At 50.9% G+C, this 19412-nt stretch overlaps 1 protein-coding gene across 6 annotated transcripts in view; it reads left to right on the top strand.

The window, feature by feature from the left end:
* Window positions 1-19412, top strand: part of NFIX (nuclear factor I X) — a 94709-nt gene that overhangs the window by 14569 nt on the left and 60728 nt on the right. For 4 of the 6 annotated variants that reach the window (XM_080937189.1, XM_080937187.1, XM_080937191.1 and 1 more), the window contains exon 2: window positions 12582-13113. In XM_080937189.1, the coding sequence (XP_080793315.1) occupies window positions 12582-13113 (532 nt within the window). Of the gene's footprint in view, window positions 1-9176; window positions 9428-11307; window positions 11575-12581; window positions 13114-19412 lie in introns of those variants that run through there. The other 2 variants (XM_080937190.1, XM_080937188.1) reach the window with 2 other exon arrangements.

Below are 19412 nucleotides of genomic sequence, written 5' to 3'. Positions count from 1 at the left end.
AGCCACCACTGCCCTTGGTCTTAAGTCCGCTGGTCGCCATCACGTGCCTGCGTGCAGCCCCAGTTGTGTGCTCTCCATAGGTGACGGCCTCCCGCCCACGGGTGCCTTCTGCAGTAGCACCCCGGGTGTCCCCGTGGCACCGCAGTGTGTGGCATTCCCCCGACCCACAGCTGCTACTGTCTCAAGACCGAACAGTGGACCGCGTGGGTGGGAATGGTGACGAGGTCTCCCGATGGCCTAGGCAAGAGGACCTCGCTGAGACCATCGTCCCTTGCACCTGGCACTGTCCTAGTTGCACCGCCGATCTGCCTGGTGGGACGGCTGGGTCTCCCAGGCCAAGGCGGGCTGTGCGCACAGACGCGAAAAGGCGGGAGTGGGCGTCGAGGCTAGCTAGAGTAGCGCGCCTGTGGCACCATGGCCGCGGGGGACTGGAGAGAGTCTTGCCGACACCTACCTCGGGGGCAGCGAAGGGGACTAGTGTCAAAGAGACCGCAAGCACTCAGACAGGACCATTTACACCGGCTAAGTCCTCACAGGGGTCCGCGTCGTGAGCTGTCCGTGGGACCTCGCGGTGCGCAGACGTGTCCCGGCTCCCGATTCTGGAACTACCCACACGACCTTATATTGCTCGCCTCGAGGGTTCTTTCCAGGACGCGGGGTGCTGTCCAGGGCTACTTTGCCTCAGTTTCTCCACCAGAGTCCAGCCTACAGAGCCGGGTGGCTGCTGAGGCGCTCTGGACTAGCGCGGCGGCGTCGGGGGCTCGGGTATTTTTCTTATGAGGTTTAGAAGCCGGAGTCTTCGGCGGCCACTTGGACATCAGTCCTGCCCACAGCCCTGCGGCCCCGGGAACCGGGCGACTCTCCCAGGCCAACGCTTTGTAGGGAGGATCGTCGGCGGGGAATTACTATCTGGGGAGAGTTTTGTGCGGTGGCTTGGCTGAGGTTGGGGGCGTTTGGCCTTCAGGGAGCACGGTCAAGAAAAGCGAATAAGTGGTAGAAAATGAGAGAGACTTCCACCTCTCTCTCACTTCCAGGCCTCTGAGTTGTCTTGTGCAGCCTGGTTTTTTGTTGTTGTTTATTTTGTATTGTTTAAAGACAAAAAAACCACCCTCACTTAAAAATTTTATTTTGTCCCCATGATCATCAGCATAGGCTTGTGTCTTGGGTCCGACCTATTTAATTTGGGCCTCCAAAGCCTCCCTAGCCATTGCTACCTGCTCTGTTGGGGTGGAGGTGACTTCCGTGTCGGGGCCAGAAGAAGGAAAAGTAGAAAAAAGAACCCTTCCGATGAACCTGTGGGAGAAGGGAGGGGGTGTAGGCTGTTGTCCCCTGAGCCAGAGCCGCCCCCAAGAAGTTCTAAGAAAGTCACCACCACAGCATCTTCTGAATTACTTAAACGCGCTTTTATAGTGTAGGTCCATTATGGCCCCCAATTGCGTAAGACTTAACTGGATCCTAGTTGCTCCCTGAGGGGAGGTGACCCTGGGCAGAGGCTAACACCTAGACCCGAATCCCGGGCTCTGGACCTCAAGAGGACCCACCCGATCTGCGAGCCTTCCTCCCATATCTCCGGAATTCCCCAACACACTTAGCACCTTGTTATTATTGTTCAGGTCTCCCCGTCTACTTCACTTAATTTTTTTCCACTTAAAGTTTTATTGCTACTTTAAAAAAAGTATGCAAGATAAGCTGAATGGGAGAAACAGGCAGAAAGGAAGGAAAGAAGGAAGGAAAAGAAAGCACATGAAAAAAAATGCTGTTGACACCCGACGGTGAGGCTGGAGACTGTCACCACAAGGTCATCTAGGTTTTCAGAGACTGGTTTCCCAGGTCGAACCAAGCACGAGGCACCAGGCAAGCCCTCTGCTGAAAGGGCGCTATAGAATGAAAGGCATTATTTTAATTTTAATAAAAACCCGTCTCATTGAGGAGTGTACGTTTGTACGTTTGTGCTTCCTCTGTAGTCAGAGCCCGGGTTTGCCACAGCAGTCTGTAATCAGGGGAAAATACCAGCTTTGTTGGGGGTTAGACTATATCATTGGCTAATGTAGTGGTTTTTAAAAAATAATGCTAAGAATTGGGATAATTAAGGAGTGAGAAATAACTCCCAGGCCTCTCCTTTCCGTTTGCCGGGGTTGCCTTATTTAAAGAGCAGAAGACCTTTAGGGCCACCGGCCTGGTCAGTTTTAATTCCAGCTCTTTCTCTCCTTTCTGCTTTCCCTTCAACTCCGGTCTGATTGAAAACTCCCCAGCCTGGCGTGAAGTGGGGAACTTGCTGTCTGGAAGCAGTTCTCCCAGAGTTGGAGAGGACTCTCTTCCACCCCTGGGCTCTGACCTGCTGCCTGGTTTGTAGTAAGCAGAGCGATTTTAAAAAGAAAGGAGCCCAGCTTTGGTACCCTATGCCAGTGAGGGCACCTTTCCCAGCCTGCTGGCGAGCTTAGGGAGAGCCAGCCCTGGTGCAGGGAAGTCACTTCACTGTGTTTTGATTTGTTTTGTATTGTTTTTGAGACACTGTCTCACTATGTAGATCTGGCTAGCCTGAAACTCACTGTGGAGACCCGGCTGGCCTTGAACACTCAGAGATTGTCTACTTCTGCCTGCACTGTTTATCCAGCAACCCTCACCCCCGAAAAAGAATCAAGGGCCTTAAAAAATTTGCCCTAGGGGAGAGCTTAGACCCCAGGGCTATTTTAAATTATGTAGTCTATTCTGTCGTTTTTCTTTCTTTCCTTCCTTCCTTCCTTCCTTCCTTCCTTCCTTCCTTCCTTTTTTTCACCAACCCATGTGTAATAAAGAAAGTGTGGTCCCGGAGAGCTGCCTTGGCAGTCCTGCGCCCTTGGTAGGGGAGAGATCTGTCTGCTTGGGCTGGACCTGGCATCTTGTCTTTGGGCAGCACAAATGATCCTACCCACAGGCCCTGGATTCCCAAAGAAGACCGTGCAAAGACTAGTCACTGCGTGGAGAGAAGTGGGGATTGGGGACAGGGTTGTGAAAGACAGGTAGACTTTGGGGTTAGGTCTTACCCCAGGAGTGGGGAGGACCATTTAGAAGTAAAGGGCCATCGGTATTAAGGAGCAAATGGCTCCCTGTGGGAAAGGGAGGAAGCTGGAGAAGGGAGCTGGGACTTGTACCCAGAGAGTGCCTGCAAGTGGCAGAGGGAATTATTTATTTATTTGCTTCAGGTGTTTTAAATTAAACGCATTTCTCTCATTTTCCTGCTTATGTGGTGCTTAGACCTTTTAGTGATCCTCCCATTCTGTGGTTTTATATAAGCAGACCCCCCCTTTGGAGAGATACCGTGGGAGGTATTTTGCCTTCAGTGCTTTCTCTTTCCTGGTTTCTTTTTAAATTTAATTTTTAAATTATAAAATAAATTTAGTGCTAGTGAAAGTGAGTGAGTGTGTGTGGGAGAAAGTAAGTGTGTGGGAACCAGCTGGGTCTAGAGGCAGTGAAGGAGTAGGCAGCCATGCTGAAGGTTCAGCCTTCCTCATCAGGGGAGTCCCAGAACCCCAAAGTTAGCCTGCAGCTGCCTGCTTCTCCTTCACCTCTTTCTGTGCCCTCTTCTGGTCATCTCCCAGCCGGAAAATCTGGTGGGCAGCAATGGGCACAACCCAGTGCCTCATTCACACCTAGGAGTTTCCTGACACACACACAGAGGCTCCCTAGCCCTGGCCTGTGCCGGCGGGCAGAGTAAGAGGAGGGGCCTTGCTCCCTCAGTCACTAAGGCTGTTGGCTTTTAGCTCTCTGGGTCTTATTCTGCCCCCCCCCCTCACACACACCACGTCTTGCTAGTTTGTTGAACTGCAGCACAGTTGGGTGCCCTGTGGACAGGATCAGAGTTGAGCAGACACACACACAGAGAAAGACTCTCTCCCCTGAATTACAGAGGACACGGGGCTTCTGTTCACCATAGGTTCCCGTCACATGAGTACACGCACACTGCTCTCTGGTCACTAAGGTGTGCATGCACACACAGATGTTCCCCTTGAGGCCCTTGGCTTTTTGCAGAACTGTTCTTAAGGATTCCTAAATTCTGGAAACTCTATAGCTTAACATTTTAAGGCCTGTTTAGCCGTACTGAACAAATGATTCTTACTCTGGGTGGAGTTGCATGGGTGTGTTCGCTTTGTGGAAATGCATAGGACAGCGTACTTACAATGTAGGCATTCTTTGCACACAGCGGCATCTGCTAAAAAGTTAAAAACACACACACACACACACACACACACCCAAAACTCTGGGCCCAAAGGTAAAGAAAAAGCCACCCATTACAAATTAAAAATACAAATTTAAATAAAAATGCACTCCAGCTTGTTTTACTCAGTTTCTCCTGCTGTTGGAAAGCCTTGTTTTTGTTTTTATTTCTGTTTTTTTTTTAAGTAGTTTGCTGATTAAAAGAAAATACTCAAAGGCTCAAAGGTGGGCGGTTCACACAGCTTCCTGACCCATCCACAAGTAAAGAGGGCCTGTGAGCAGCCTGAAGACTTGGGTACAGAAGTGGGGTTTGTGTCAGAACCAGAGTAAGAAGCTGTGCAGAGTACCTTCCTTGCCAATTACATTTTGCTCTTAACATCTGGAAAGCAAAATTGCAGCTGTGCTCCCCGCCCCTCCAGTACCACCTCTTTTTTTTTCCTCTGCACTTACATTTTCTGTGAGCTTGCCATTCATACTTGAGTTTTCTGCAGTGTAAAAAGCATGTTCACGGCTGTGCTCAAATTGAATTTTTAGATTTGGACTTTTTAAAACCGTGCATCTTCTAGTCTGACAGTATAATTTTTGGAGCAATGTGTTTGAACAGGCCAATGGTAGACACCCTTCCTTCCCTCTCTCTGCTGTCGGCTCTGGCCCGAAGCGAGAGGGAGGGCGCTCAGCAGCCCTGGATAGACTCCCTCTTTTCGCCTCTACTCTTCTCGGGCAGGTAGCGACTGCATCGCCCTCCACCCCCCACAGCCCTTCTGCGGTGTTTTTGTTTTCTCTTTGCCCCCCAAAAATATTTGAACCAAAAAGCCTCTCTTTTTTTTCCTCCACCCACAGCCAACTGAAAGGACCAGTGAACCGTGATTCAACAGAGCGAGGGCGCCTCTTTTCTTCCTTAGCATTAATTAACTCAAGTTCGTTAGGACGTTGGGTCTGTCGCCCACAGTTTTCTCTTGTGTGTGCTGAATCGGGTCATAGAGGGAGACTTCCCGTGCAAACAGTTTGTGTTGGAGCTGGAGGACGCAGAGGGGGAGAGAGGGTGAGAAAGAAAGGGAGTCCGGGAGGGAATGAGCGGGCGGCAGAGGGTGGGCATCTCCGAAGTCCTTCAGGCCCTGGTGCCAGCCTTTCTCTGCAGGGGCTAGGCACCAGGGAAATGAGGATTCTAGGGTTTCCTTGGCAGTGACTCTGGTCATAAAATAATTGGGAGCAGTACATTTTGAGGGACTGGAAAATGTCTGAAACTTAACATTTTGGGTAAGCAGCTTGCCCAGGCAGAGCCGGCCCAGCTTTCCCAGAACCCTGGAGCAGTGAAAACCCCAGCTCTCCGGGCTCTGCCTGTTGCTGCAGCAACTGAAGAAAAAGGCTCCCTTAGGGCCAAGGGTGCCGCGGTGCAGGCTGGCTGGGCGCAGGGATCTGGAGAAGCCTGGGCTCTCCGCTGAGGAAGCAACCAGGGGGTGGGGTAGGATCCTGACCGAGCTCTTGGGGGCCGGGGTGTGTGAGAGTGCCACTACCGGTCAGGTTCTGTCCTTGAACGCCAAGCTGTTGTTGACGGAGAGGACCTGATACTGCAGCCATATAGGCGGTTTCAGCACCTGCTCACGCCCTGGCCTCTTTTCCTGCAGACATTTTCTTGTGCGGGGATGCGCGGACTTCACCTACCCTACCGCAGGCCTTTCTCCTTCTCTCGCCTTTTGTCGGTTTTTCTGTTCTTCTTTAGAGAAACTTGTGAAGCTGGTCTGTGGGGTTCCACCTCTTCCTGGGCCCAGGGCCACTGTGGAGTGACACTGTCAAAGCCAACCAGGTGGGTTAGGCACCATACTGCTTTTGCCCCATCTAGCCTTTGTCACCTGTCCTGCTGTTCTTTGAAGGGCCTTATCCCCAAGCAGCCCATTGACTAGGGGAAAGAGTTCTGGCTTCCCAGCATTTACTTGTATTTGGTGACACGGAAGTTTCTAGCTAAATAATGAATTAAAGACTAGGGTTTTTGTTTCCTATTCCCCATAGAAGACAAGATGAAAGTAAACAATTTCCAGAGGCACTGGAGAGAATAGACCATCTCCTCTAACACCCCCATCCCTACCCTAGCTCAGTCTGTGCCAAGAGGGTGAGGGGGATGTGCTTGGAGCAGAGGAGCGTTCCAGCCAGGAACTGAGGCTGTTTGTTGGCCCGGTACCAGGCCACAGCTCCCGATTTGTAGAAAGGGGAGAAAAGGCAGTGTGTGTGTGCATGGGGTAGGGGGCACCAGGGGCATTTTTACAGGGTATTATGTGGCCTGGTTCTGAGATAGACCCCAAGTAAGATGCAGCTCTGGTATGGGCAAACCCATCCATCTTGCCTAAGGCCACCTTTCACTCAAGCCCTGTCGCTGCTGTTGGGAACAGAGGAAGACAGGCTCAACTCAGCCAAAACCCGCTTTGTCCAAATTATCGAGAGCCTCCTCAGAAAGTGCATTTTCCAGTTTCCATTTCTAGCATTTCCAGACTCTTGGAGAGTTGGACTAAGCATCAGAGCCTCCACTTGCCTCCCCCAGAGACGGAGGCCCCACCCACCCACAGGACTAGCAGCCAGGTCTCTTTTCTTTGCTGTAGCCAGAGTCCCGTCCACAATGTCTGCCCATGGCCTTCTGAGGGAGGAGATAGGAGATGAAGCTGAAGTCCAGACCCAGGCAGAATTATAAATGCCAGGACTTAGGTGAACTCGCCAGGGCTCGATTTGTGGCTTTTCTAATTTCCTGTATCCTTCCTTACCTAGTCTGTAGATAGAAGTGAGCTTTAGTAAAATGGACCCTGGGATATCTGGTGATTTCTACGTACAGTACAGCCATATGCTTAAAGTGTGGGTTCTTATTCAAACTAGCATGGGCCAGGGTGCCCAGGATCTAAGTGTATTTCTAGGCCCAGAAGCCAGTGCTTGGGGACACATAAGATTTTGCTTTTAAAGATAGTGAGACCTACCTGTGGTGGAACATTTAAAACAAGGCTTCCTGTGCTTATTAGCTGCCTTACTATCGGCAGGCAAAGGCCTGTTACAAAGTCTGTATCAGTTTTGGGAAACTATTTTGTTTCCTGGAAGAAAATTTAATATTGTACATGCAAGCGAAGGACTGGATATATTCTGTATTTTTCCTAAAGCAATCCACAAGGCCTCAGTCCACATGGCTGCTTTGAAAGGCATTGGAAGCCACCATTTTTCCGTAGCTAATTTTCTCCCTCCCCCCTTGTTTCATGGATCCAGTTTCTATTTTCTCTTTCCTGCTCACCCTGCTTTCTTTCTCTTCGGTCAGCTTTGGGCCCAGGTTGGTGTCCTGGGTTTGCTTTCTGCCTCTATTTCTTCTCCCCCTTTGCATTTCTGTTTCTGTGGTCTGCTTAGTCCTTCTCTGGGCGTGGGGACACATCCCTCTCGGTGATGGCTAACTGGCACCAGAATCTATCTGGGCAGTGTTTCAGTAGAAGCTGTATTCACTAACTTCTATCTTCTCAAAAAATGAGAGAGGCCTTTCTTTCATGAAGTTAAAAATTTCCCTTCCAAAACCTAAACGTACATGTGGATTTCAACAGTATTATTTCTGGCTTCTTGACTTCTCTTGCAAATGGAGAAAGTACCTTTCAAACTCCTTCTCCCTCCCCCCCCCCACCACCTTGTCTTTTGGTTTTCCCTGTTGCTCCAAGCATCCCTGGCTTCCTTTCCCTTTTAGCAAATTTTCTTTCGTTTTCTTTCTTTCTTTCTTTTCTTCCTCTGTAACCTGAAGGTCCCCATGTTTGCTCTAACCCTCCCTGAACCTTCATTCCTGTTTGAACTCGGACCTGGAAGCATCCTGAGTCATCAACAGCTTTCCAGTCTTGGCTTGGGGCTGGGCGCATCAGGATGCAGGTGTGTGACCTCCAAGAGGGAGGGTTGGAGAAAGGAAAGAGTGGGGACAAGGACAGGTAATCTTCCAAAGGGTTCCTAGACTACACACACACACACACACACACACACACAAAGCTGTTTTCTTCTCTGCTGGGATGACCTGTTTACAGGAAGCATCATACTGGAGACACAGCCCAAAGATGATCTGCTCACCTTCAAGGTTATAGCCCCTCCCCCACCTCCACCCTCCTTCTAAGAGAAGGACAGTTGACAATTGTTCTCCCTCCAAAGAAGAGTCTATTGCTCTTCTGCCAGAGTCTCTTAGGCTTCCTGCACACACCGTGTGGTCTTGCCACCTCTCCGATCAGCTTGCTACTCCAGGGACCGTGGATATTTTCCTTCCTCAGGTCTTCAGGGACTGACTGACACACTGTCCCCACACTTTTTTCTAGCCATGCTCCCCAACAGATGTTCAACTGGGTTGTTCCACCACGCTGTGTTTGTGAAAAGGAAGAAGCCAGGATTACCATAGAGCAATATTGGCTAATTTCTTTCTTAATATCTAAAGCATAGTCAGGATAGCAACAATACCCCCACTACCATCTCTGCCGCCAAATGCACATTTACCTGTAGCTTTTACGACTTGAGAAAGTGAAATTGCTTCCTCAAGGTGGAGAAGGCAGTGTTCATCCAGCACCTCATGTCCCCGCTGTGCTGGCCTTCAGCTAGCATCCTTGGGTGGTTGGACCAAAGCCTGTTATTCACAGAATGTGAATTATTGAACACCACCCTAAGAGGCCTGTCTGTGATGGCACCTGCCTCCTGCACTGTTCTTTCTAACTGTGTCTCTTGGGTCAGCTGTGAACTCACTCCACTGGAGTTGGTTATTTAGGGTATGGGGTCCCAGGTGCTGGATGGCACCTCCCATTATCAGGGGGTGGGGGTGGATCTTTTGTTTTGGCTCACCCCAGGCGCTCTTCCAGGAACCTTTCTGCCATTGAACAGAAAGGCCACAGAGCTCAGGGTTTCAGCTGGAGAGGAAAGGGGCATGGTCGAGCCGTGACCTTTTTTCCTTTGCCAGCTTAGGGTTGAGCCTGCAGAGGAGGCGACTGCGAGGACCTTGAGCTGGGTCACTCAGCTAAGTCTCCTGGTGCCTCGCCCTGCTCTTCCCTCCCTTCCTGACTTCTGCCTGCTTCCCGGGGCTCCTCTGAGCCCTTTCTGGGGAGTCCTGTGTGTGGAGGCTCCCCTCCCTCCTGCTAGGGGACCTGGTCAACAGATTTCTGCCTTCCAAGTCGTCGTATCCTTTCTCAAGCCCTCCCTCCATCCGGGCCCCTCAGTTTATGCTTTAGCACCTTGCTCTTTAGTCTGACTTGAGGGACAGGTAAGAAAGCTAACACGGGAGGAGTAGCAGGGGCAGATCTGGAGGAGGGAAGGTTGCTCAGAGCTGGAGGTGTTGGTGAGGGGAAGTAGTGGCGGCCTCAGCCTCTGTCACTTCTCCCAGGGGCTGGCTGTTGTGTTTGTAGCTGTGTGTAGTGCTTGCCAGAGGAGTACTGAGACAGGAGGCTATTTTAATAAACTTGCAGCTTCACCAGCCGAGCTGCATTGCGTTGGCATCTTTGGATGTCACTAATGGAGTGTGCGTGGCTGGGTGTGGGCCGAGAGAGGCTGTGAGCTTACTGGGGGCTGAGGAGGCAAGGAGATGCAGGGTGTGGCCCCCTTGTTTGAGACTGCTCCGCGAGTCCTGAAGGCTGCTTGGACCGAGGGACCAAGAGGTGGCTACACCCAGCCAGCGGTCTGAGCCCCAGCTGAGCTGCTGGCGCAGGCACTTTCCGAAGGAGCACTTTCTCCTCTTCATAGTTCTGTAGGGTAGTGCACAGGGTGGAGGAGAAAATGTCCACTCGCCCCACTGCGCTCCATTAAAAAAAAAAAAAAATCTAGAACCAGAAAGAGTGCTGGCTGGAGAGAAAGCCCGAAAGCAGAACACACAGAGAAGGCGCAGCTGCTTCCCCAAGGCCTTCTGGGGCTCCCGCCCAGCCGCCAGCCCGCCAGGAGTCAGGCCTTTATTTATTTATTTTCTGGCTTAAAAAAAAAAAAAAAGTCCAAGTCTTCCTCAATCCCAGTGTTCCCACCCCCCAGGTTTGCTGGGGGGCTGCTGCCAAAGAGACCCAAGTGGGCGCCTGGGATGAAAAATTCATAACTGCTGGACTTCGCTTGTTCATTAGACGTGAACTTGTCGATTGGGCAAATTGTTTTTGGTCTCCAACTGCCGGGGGGCTCTCCCCACCCTCTCTGCTCGCCCAGCTCCCTCCTCCCCTTGGACCCAGCCATTGGCTGCAAGTGGATGCCTCTTTGCCAAATAGGTGGATTCCCCCCTCACTCTCTAGAGCGCTTGCCTCTCTCTCTCTCTCTCTCTCTCTCTCTCTCTCTCTCTCTCTCTCTCTCTCTCTCTCCCTCCCTCCCTCCCTCCCTCCCTCCCTCCCTCCCGCCTTCTCCCTCTCTCCCTTGCTCTCTCTCTCTCTCTCTTTCCCTCTCCCTTGCTCATTCTCTCTCTCTCTCTCTCTCTCTCTCTCTCTCTGTTTTTCTCTCCTTTCCTCTGGCTGTCTCCCTCCCCCTTTTAACTGACTTGGCACACGCAAATGGATGGGGATTGAGCATGAAAGGGGAGGGGGAGCTTGAGAGAGAAAAAGAGCCACAACCCCCCCCACCCCACCCGAGCAGTGCTGGTGCACACACACCCTCTCCCGCGCGCGCACATTCACATGCGCACCATCGCACACCCCATCCCATCCCCGTCTTCCTGAGATCCTCGCTCTCTCCCTCCCCCTCTTCCTTCCCTCCCTCCCTGGCTCCCTCTCTCCCTTTTGCTGCGTCTGCCAGCAACGGTCTGCAGCCGGTCAGAACTCGTCCTCTTCCCCGAGAATCTGCGAGCTCCCCCTCTTCCTCTGGTCGGGTGGAGGGAGCAGCTCGAAGTTTACACCCTTGTGCCGCTGCCAAAGCCGAAAGCCTTTTCTTCAGCTGCTGCTTTTTCCCTCCTGGTTTTTGTTTTTGTTTTTCCGGGGGTGGGGGGGTGGGGTAGGGTGTGCTGTTGTGGGTGTGCGTGGGGAGGTGGTAGGAGGTTGGTTTTGATTTTTAATTTTGCATATTTTTTTGCTCTTTTATTTTAAACTGCAAGAGGATGCACAGAGGAAGAAATTGAAACAATTTGTTGGCTTTTGTTTACCTGGTGTGTGTAGAAGCCACCTCGCTCTCTCTGCTCACCATCCCTGACCTTTCTTTCTTTCTACTCCTTAAAAAAATTAATTTCCCCCTCTGTGCAATGGAGCGTGGGGGGCGGAGGGGGAAGGGTTTGAGAATCCACCCAAGCCCGGCCCCTATTCCCCAGAACACCAATAATAACCCCCTTTAAAACATTTACCTTCCTCCCCTGCTCCTCCTCCTCCCCTCGTCCCACCGCCCCTAACTCATAACTCTGTTGAGCCCAGAATCTCAGAATCAGGCGTTGGCTTTGCCGGGTGCTTCAGATCAATGGTAATTATTTGATTTTTTCCAGCTTTATTTTTTGTAAAAAGAAATCAATTATTATTTAAACTTCAAACAAGCAAACAAGCAAAAACCAAAAACCAAACCAAAACAAAAGGAAAAAAAAAACCTGAGAGAGACCAGCCCTCTGTGACCTGACTGAGGGTGCCGGGGTTGTGGGAGATTGGGGAAGGGGCCGCAAGACGACCCATGTAGCTTTTAACCCTAATGTGGCTGAAAAAACCACCTTATTTGGGCTAACAAGAAGTGTTTTGTTCATTATTACTGTGATTAACATTAGTATCGGTGCCGATAACAAAGCTGAAACCACATATTTAGGATTTAGATCTGATTTTAAAAAATGCTGGGGTGGATGTTCCAACAGGATCTGGAGAAAAGAAAATGCAAACAGTCTGGTGAGAGGGGACCCAAGCTGCTTCCTGCATCTCAGATGGCATTTTCTGTCTTCTGGGGGCAGCCTAACATTGGCCAGTCCGGACAAGGCAGCTCTTGCATGCCCTTTGCTCTGCACCCCCAGGCAGCGGGACACCGCTGGGACCAGCTGACCCTAGTTCACAGCTGCTGTTGAACATGGAGATGTCATGGGTGCGACAGAAGGGGGGCAGCAAGCCCATGGTGTGTGTGTGAAGCAACATTGTGTGCACACACGTGTCTGTGTGTGTGTGTGTGTGTGTGGAGAGAGAGAGAGAGAGAGAGAGAGAGAGAGAGAGAGAGAGAGAGAGAGAATAGGTGTGTGGACAAGCTCCGGTGCCTCTGTTTGGTTGCTGAGGCTGAGATGGGAGCAAGTGGCTGGCGAAGCTGGTGGTGGCTTCAAACCACACTTCAGTAGAACAATCTCAAGAGAAAATTGCTGGGGGGAGGGAGAAGGAGAAGAAGGCGGTTTTCCTAGTGCCCCCTTCTAACGCTGCGTTTCTCCTTCTCTCTTTCCCCCTCATCCCGTCTTCCCCTCCTCCCGTCCTCCCTCGCCCCGCATGCTCCCGGCTTGCCGCCTGCAGGATGAGTTCCACCCGTTCATCGAGGCGCTGCTGCCTCACGTCCGAGCCTTCTCCTACACCTGGTTCAACCTGCAGGCGCGGAAGCGCAAGTACTTCAAGAAGCACGAGAAGCGGATGTCCAAGGACGAGGAGCGCGCAGTGAAGGACGAGCTGCTGGGCGAGAAGCCTGAGATCAAGCAGAAGTGGGCATCCCGGCTGTTGGCCAAGCTGCGCAAAGACATCCGGCCCGAGTTCCGCGAGGACTTTGTGCTAACCATCACGGGCAAGAAGCCCCCCTGCTGCGTGCTTTCCAACCCCGACCAGAAGGGCAAGATCCGGCGGATTGACTGCCTGCGCCAGGCTGACAAGGTGTGGCGGCTGGACCTGGTCATGGTGATTTTGTTTAAAGGGATCCCTTTGGAAAGTACTGATGGGGAACGGCTCTACAAGTCGCCCCAATGCTCGAACCCCGGCCTGTGCGTCCAGCCACATCACATTGGAGTCACAATCAAAGAACTGGACCTTTATCTGGCTTACTTTGTCCACACTCCGGGTAGGTTGCTCTCATCAACCCCTCCCCAGTTTTATTTCAGTTGCTGGTATTTGTTCTGTTTTTGTTCTCCTGTTTCTGAACAGCACTGCTTATGGGCCTCACTGGTGGCCGGTCCTGCTGGCCTCTGCTTCACTGTGTGGTGACTCTCTCACTTTCCCAGCCTTTCTGTTTGCCCCACCCCTTTGCTCTCTCCCATCTCCTCCCTTGCTATGATATCAATTTGGGCATCTTCACCTTTCCTGTGGTAAAGATGCTGTAGGGTTTAGGACAGGGTCAAGGTATCCCCGAATTATCCATAGTGGTGGGAGTTTGAAAGATGGATTATGACAACATCAACACTAACCCTTTCTGATGGGACAGACTTAGGAGTTGGGGAGAAGGTTCAGACTTCTGTGTAGCTTTGCCTCATCCCGGGAAAAGCTGGGTTTGGTAGAAGCGGGGTGGGGGTTGGGGGGTGCTGGCAGCAAGTTCGGGAGAGAAGGGCTTGTAGCTGGGTCTGGTATATGTGGACTGAAGGCCCTGGGGCTGATTTTGGGATCCTTCTAAAAGCTCAGTAGTTGCTGTCCCGTGGCTGGGATTTGTTTTTGTAGTGAAGAAAGGCAGCAAGATTCCTTGAGCTCCAGGCTCCAGGATGGATACACACCATGGTGCCAGTGACCCTGGGCCTCTGTGCTGGAGCAGAGGGGGCTTTGTGGGGAGCGGGCCTGCCAGGGAACAGCTTGCTATAGAAGAAGTCTTAAACAAACAAAACCTGCAAAAAAAAAACAAAACAAAACAAAAGGAAAAAACCCTTTCCCTTTTGTGCCTTAAGTGTTAACTAGCTGCTTTTTGCACTATAGTAAGTATGACCTGCCCTATGTCTGACCAGGGCTAGTTCAGCACTCCGGCCTTGCCTCCCCACCCCACCCCATTTCCCCTTCTCTTTTCATAATTTCTTTCCACTTTTGTTTTCTTACAAATTGAAACAGAGATGGCTGGTTAATTTTTAGCCTCCACTCAGCTACGCCCAATTTACTGCCGCCTTTGAAACCTAAACGGGCCGGTACTCTGTGATTAAGCAAGGGAGAAGTGTGTTTACATTGTGCCCAACCAACTTGTAATGAGAGGCTACCAAACCTTTGTGTGTATGTGTGTGTGTGTGTGTGTTTTCCTCTCCACTATTCCAACACCCCCCATTTCCCTTCTTCCTTTTTTTTCCTGTGTGAATGTGAGAGACTGACTTTATTTAAGCCCTGGAACACTGAAAACTGTCGTTCCTGAGTCGGTGCCTCCATGTCTTCCTTTGTATTCATTCATAAAAAGAGAAAGCCAGTTCACACCACGGTGGTCACCCCCTTGCCTGTTGGGAAAGTTAGGAGGAAGTGGTGTGTGTGGGCCCAGGCACACAGTCAGGGCGATGTTCCCAGGAACACTGTCTTTCTTACAGAGACCAGTGTATATGTTGGCATGAAGAGAAATGACATTCAAGGTCTCTCTTCTCGCTCGTTCCCTCCCTGTCTGAGAGATGGCTTTGGTGACTGGTTGAACACTGTCATGGACCCTCCTATAGTATAGGTCTTTCTAGGCCTACACTCAGCCTTAAGTGACCCCTTGTTTAAAAGACCCCCTTCTTGTCCTCACCGTTCCCTACAGTGTAGGTTTTCTCTTAACTTTTTTTTTTGGGGGGGGGGGTGGAAACTAAGAGAGAAAAGTTATTCCTCATTCTCTGTGTGTATATTAAGCCTGGCTGTGGAGGGTAAGAGCCTGTCAGCGTTGGGGATGGAACACACCAGTGTATCTAAAAGATAACTCCTTCGTTCCGGGGATCTGAGCCTTCCACTCCTAGGAACCTGAGAATCAAGTGGGAAAAGTCAAGACCCTTTTTCTCCTAGACTGGCCTCTCTTCCCCTCCTTCCCTGACCCTCAGACCCTCGTAGTTATGTGTTTCAAGGGCCTCTGCTATCTTAGGCCACTTTACTTATTTTTGACAGGGTCTCACTATGTAGCTCTGGCTGGCCTAGAACTTCGTATGTAGAACAGATCGGCTTTGAATTCCTTAGAGATCTGCCTGTCTCTGCATCTGACTACAGGAATTAAAAGATAGGACCAACCAGCCCTAGGCCACATTCCTGACTACTGCCAGTGTGGAGCTGAGGTGGGGTGATGAGTGTGAGAAAGGAAACCATTTTCCCAGTCAGCCTCTCGGCTGTACTGATCTGGCAGGTGGAAGGGGCAAGGGAAGGCACGAGGCTTCCTATCCCCAGCTAATGAGATCATTCTCCCAGAAATATGACTGAATTCATAGTACACTGCGTGTTGCCAAGGCCACTCTGGCCAGGCCAAGGCCGACCAAGCCTTAATAAATACCTGGTACATGACTGAAGGCATCTTCTTTGTTAATTGAGACCCAGACTTTAGACAGTAGCTATGAATGTTTAGGATTTCTTATTGGATTGGCTAGAATTTCAGGGTATCCTTTTGGAGGAAATTTAGCCGTTGGTAAGGCCAGGGCCACTCACAGGGCCTCATTGCCTGCTCCTCACTGGGCCTCTCTGGTGTGATAGAAAATATCCTCTGACCGCTATTGATCCTGTGGCCTTACCTTCACCGATATCTTCCCAGCTGAGCCTCAGCGTAAGAAACCAGGGCCAGGGTTGGGGGCTGTAGATAGCTCTGTGGTTAAGAACACTTGTTCCTTCAGAGGACCTGGGTTCTGTTCGTAGCACCTACAGTGCCTCACAACCATCTATAACTCCAGTTGTAGAGGCTGTGGTCCGTTCTTCTGACCTTTGCAGGTACATGGTACCCAGACACATAAGCAGGCCAGACACTCATACATGTAAAAAAACAAACAAATGTTTAAAAATAGAAACTGTTGAAGAGCTGGGTGTGGCCGAGCGAATGGTGCCAGATTTTATGATCCTGCCTGAGATGGCTGCAGTTGTGAGGATGTGGCTTCGCATCTAGGTACGACTGTCACCCAGACCCTCGATGACTCTTGTGACCCAGAAGATTCAAGAGACGACACAATAGGAGGACAGATGCGGGTGACTTCTAGAATTGTTCTGCAACAAAGCCACCTATTTGCTGTGAAGGACTGTCACCATGCCCGTCTGCGTTCAGCAAGGAAAGCTGAGGCAGGGAAGAAGCAGGGAACCCTGCCACAGAGATGAGAAGGGTGTCCCAGAGTAGGCAGTGTGGCAGAGAGAGCAGCAGGGAGGGCAGAGGGCTCTGCGTGGAGACGCGGCTGAACAGGCCTGGAAGCCATGCCAAATGTCCCAGAGACCTGTGAGTGTTCTGAAAGTGAAATCAGACCTCACAGACCAAACCTCCCAACCTTGGTTTCAGTCCTAGCAAAGAAAACAAAATTCAAGACTATAAAAATTCTTTCTCTGTTCGTTGGTAGGCACCTACCTCCTACACGCATCACAGGACCTACATAGTTCTTAACTCAGGTTAGGCTCAAACCATACATATCCCCATTGACCGCTAGAACTGGGCATCACAGCCTGTCCTCATAAAGATTGTGTGTACATCTCTTAAAAAGCTGAGCCAAACGCTACTGTCACATCTGAGATTTCAAAAAGTCAGTTTTGTGTGTGTTCTTTTTGTTTTTTGTTTTGTTTTGTTTTGTTTGCTTGTTTCTGTTTTTTTTTGGGGGGGGTGGGTTTTTTGTTGTTGTTGTTTGTTTTTGTTTTTTGTTTTTTGAGACAGGGTCTCACTGTGTATCACTGACTGGCTATCCTGGAACTCTCAGTGTGAAATCAGGTTGGCCTTGAACTCACAGAGATCCCCCTGCCTCTGCCTCCCTGGTGCTAGGATTAAAGGCGTGCTCTACTGCACACGGCTCTGCGGTCTTTTGTGTCTCCATTCCCCTAGTTATCAACTTGCATTTGTTTATAACTCGTCTAAGTCAGAACCTGAATAAGATGGTTCCTGCGCCACCGTAGTTGATCCGGCTCCATCTGGGAGTGGTGGGTACTTCGGGTCATCGTTGTCCTCTTCCTGGTCTTCACGACCATTTTGGGGGCCATTCCTCCTCTGGGACCACTGCAGGCTGCACTCCGTGGCTCACTGTGTTACCAGACCCTGGAACAGGCAGGCTCAGCCATATTTGTCGTAGGCAGTGAGCTAGTAACTCAGGCTTTGCCTAGTGAGGTTTTTCAAGTATGAGATGCTATGGTTGATTCTGCTGCTCCCGGGGTTGAGCTTAGCAGTTCACATTAGCTTCGAGGCCGAGGCCGGAGCGAACAAGGACTTCTTAACCAGCAGTGGCTATGGCCTGTTCCTGCTTAATGCTCTAACATTGTTCTGGGTTCCCAGCCTGCTGGTGAGTCTGGTGCATGTGGGAAAGACTGTCAAAGCCTGGCTCCCCTTTGAGCTCCACCCTGAATACTGACCCTTCCTTAACTACTTGTCTGTGTCTTAAGGCATTGCCATTTGGTGTCAGCGTTGGCAGAGACCAAGGGGTCTAGGAACACAATTAGAGACATTAGCAAGACCTGTGGGCTATTTTGTGGTGCAGTGTCTAGTTCCCTTGAGGTGTTTCTACAGGGAGTGCCACCGTTGCTTTGGTGATCGTAAATCTTCTTTCCTCTGGCTCAAGGCACATGGCTCGCAGGCTTGAATCACCGTATACCTAGGCTATCCGCAAGTGGCAGCTGCCACGGTGACCGCTGTTCAGATTTCCTGAGTCCAACATGTCTTCCTGCCTCCTTCACCTGTTGTCCCGGGATTGTCCAGGTAGAATTAGGATGATCTCACTGTGGCAGCTTCCTTCCTTCTCTCCAAAGTGGTCTCCAGCCCTGCCACAGTCCTATGATGGACATGCCTTCCAGCTCCATCATATTTAGGTCTCAGAGCAAAGCATCAACGCATGACTGCTATACACAGTCTTAGGAACTGTAACACGACAGCAGAGGCACCAAACAAGTGCAGGGCCTGTAGCGCCATGCTTGGGAGACCTGACTGCGGACAGACTGCTCTGACCCCTCTTCAGGCTTGGGCTTATTTATGGAGCCCCCTTGACCACCTGCTCCTGTCCTCTTTGTCCACAGTGCTGTCCGGCCAGCCAGGCAGGAAGCCCATTGCTTGTGGTTCACAGGGATCGTGGTACAGTATTCTCTATGCTGACCAAACTGGAGCTGTTACATGAGGGAGAAAACGAAACAGCTTTGTCTGAGCTTATGCTACAGTCGTCGGACCATGAGTGAGCCAAAGCTGGCTGGCTGCACCGGTTCATAATTATGGGTATAGTGTCCAGCTGTACTCCCATCGTCAGCCCAGAGGAAACAGGCTGTTCTGCAGCAGGAGTGTTGGGGGCTAGCCACCAGAAGGACTTCCCGGAGAATTGTTTTACTTTTTGGCATTGCCAAAAAGAGTGGAAGAATGTCCTTTACGAAGTGCATATTTAGTGTATGGTCACAGGACTCCCACATCTCTGGGAAGAAGGAAATCCTTTATGTGCCTAGCAGGCAAGAGCCAGGTGATGGCTTCTAGAAAGTTCCAGCCAGTATGCCCAGTAGGCATGAACCTGAAGTAATTCTTGCTGGTGAGAGGCAAGGCCCTCAGGGTTTCCTTGGGGGTAGCTCAGTTCATGGTGGCCATGAAGGGAAGTCAGGGCTCTTCTTCCAGAGATGGGGCAAAGACAGGCACTGAGACCCATGCCAGGTTTTCTCTCTGTGCCAGTGTCCCATGGCCGCAAGTGTCCCCACGTTTTGCCTGGAGAAGGTAGCTGCCTCCCAGCCCTCTCTGCTCTCCTCCTAAAGGAGCTGCCACGCTTAGGTTGTTTTATCCTTCACTGTCCGATTTCGAAGTCTTTTCAAAGGCTCCAGCCGTGTCAGCGCAGGGCTTACACAAAAGGCCTCTTTGATTTCTTGTTTGTTTTCATTTGCCAGCGAAGGGGGAGGGGGTAGGAGAGAAAGAGCTCCTGGGTTTCAAAATTTTTATTTGGGTTGTTTCATTCCAGGAGCTGGCTCCCTGGAACTCCTGTCTGAGTTAGGGACCAGTGGCTGGGCAGAGGGTGCCCACAGCCACCGGAGCAGGTGTAGGCTCAGGATGTTCATCCCGCAGTGGACTGTTGAGAGGCTCTTCTCGGCAACTAGTCTCGTGTTGAAGCCTGTGTCTGGAGTCATGAAAGGTCCCAAGTGCCTGACAGTAAATGACTTGTCCCTGTTCATTGTGTCCCCGGAGGACTGGAGTGACCCCGGATTCCATCATTTTCTTCTTGGTTCTTTGGACTGACAGCATCCAAACTTCTCTATGTCATCCTCTATATTATTCTGTAATTGAACTTCTCCTTTAAGGGTTTTTGGGGTCTT

The sequence above is a fragment of the Micromys minutus genome (assembly GCF_963924665.1).
Source record: "Micromys minutus genome assembly, chromosome: 24".
Taxonomy (NCBI): Eukaryota; Metazoa; Chordata; class Mammalia; order Rodentia; family Muridae; genus Micromys; species Micromys minutus.
This window is presented reverse-complemented; position numbering and strand designations above follow the sequence as displayed.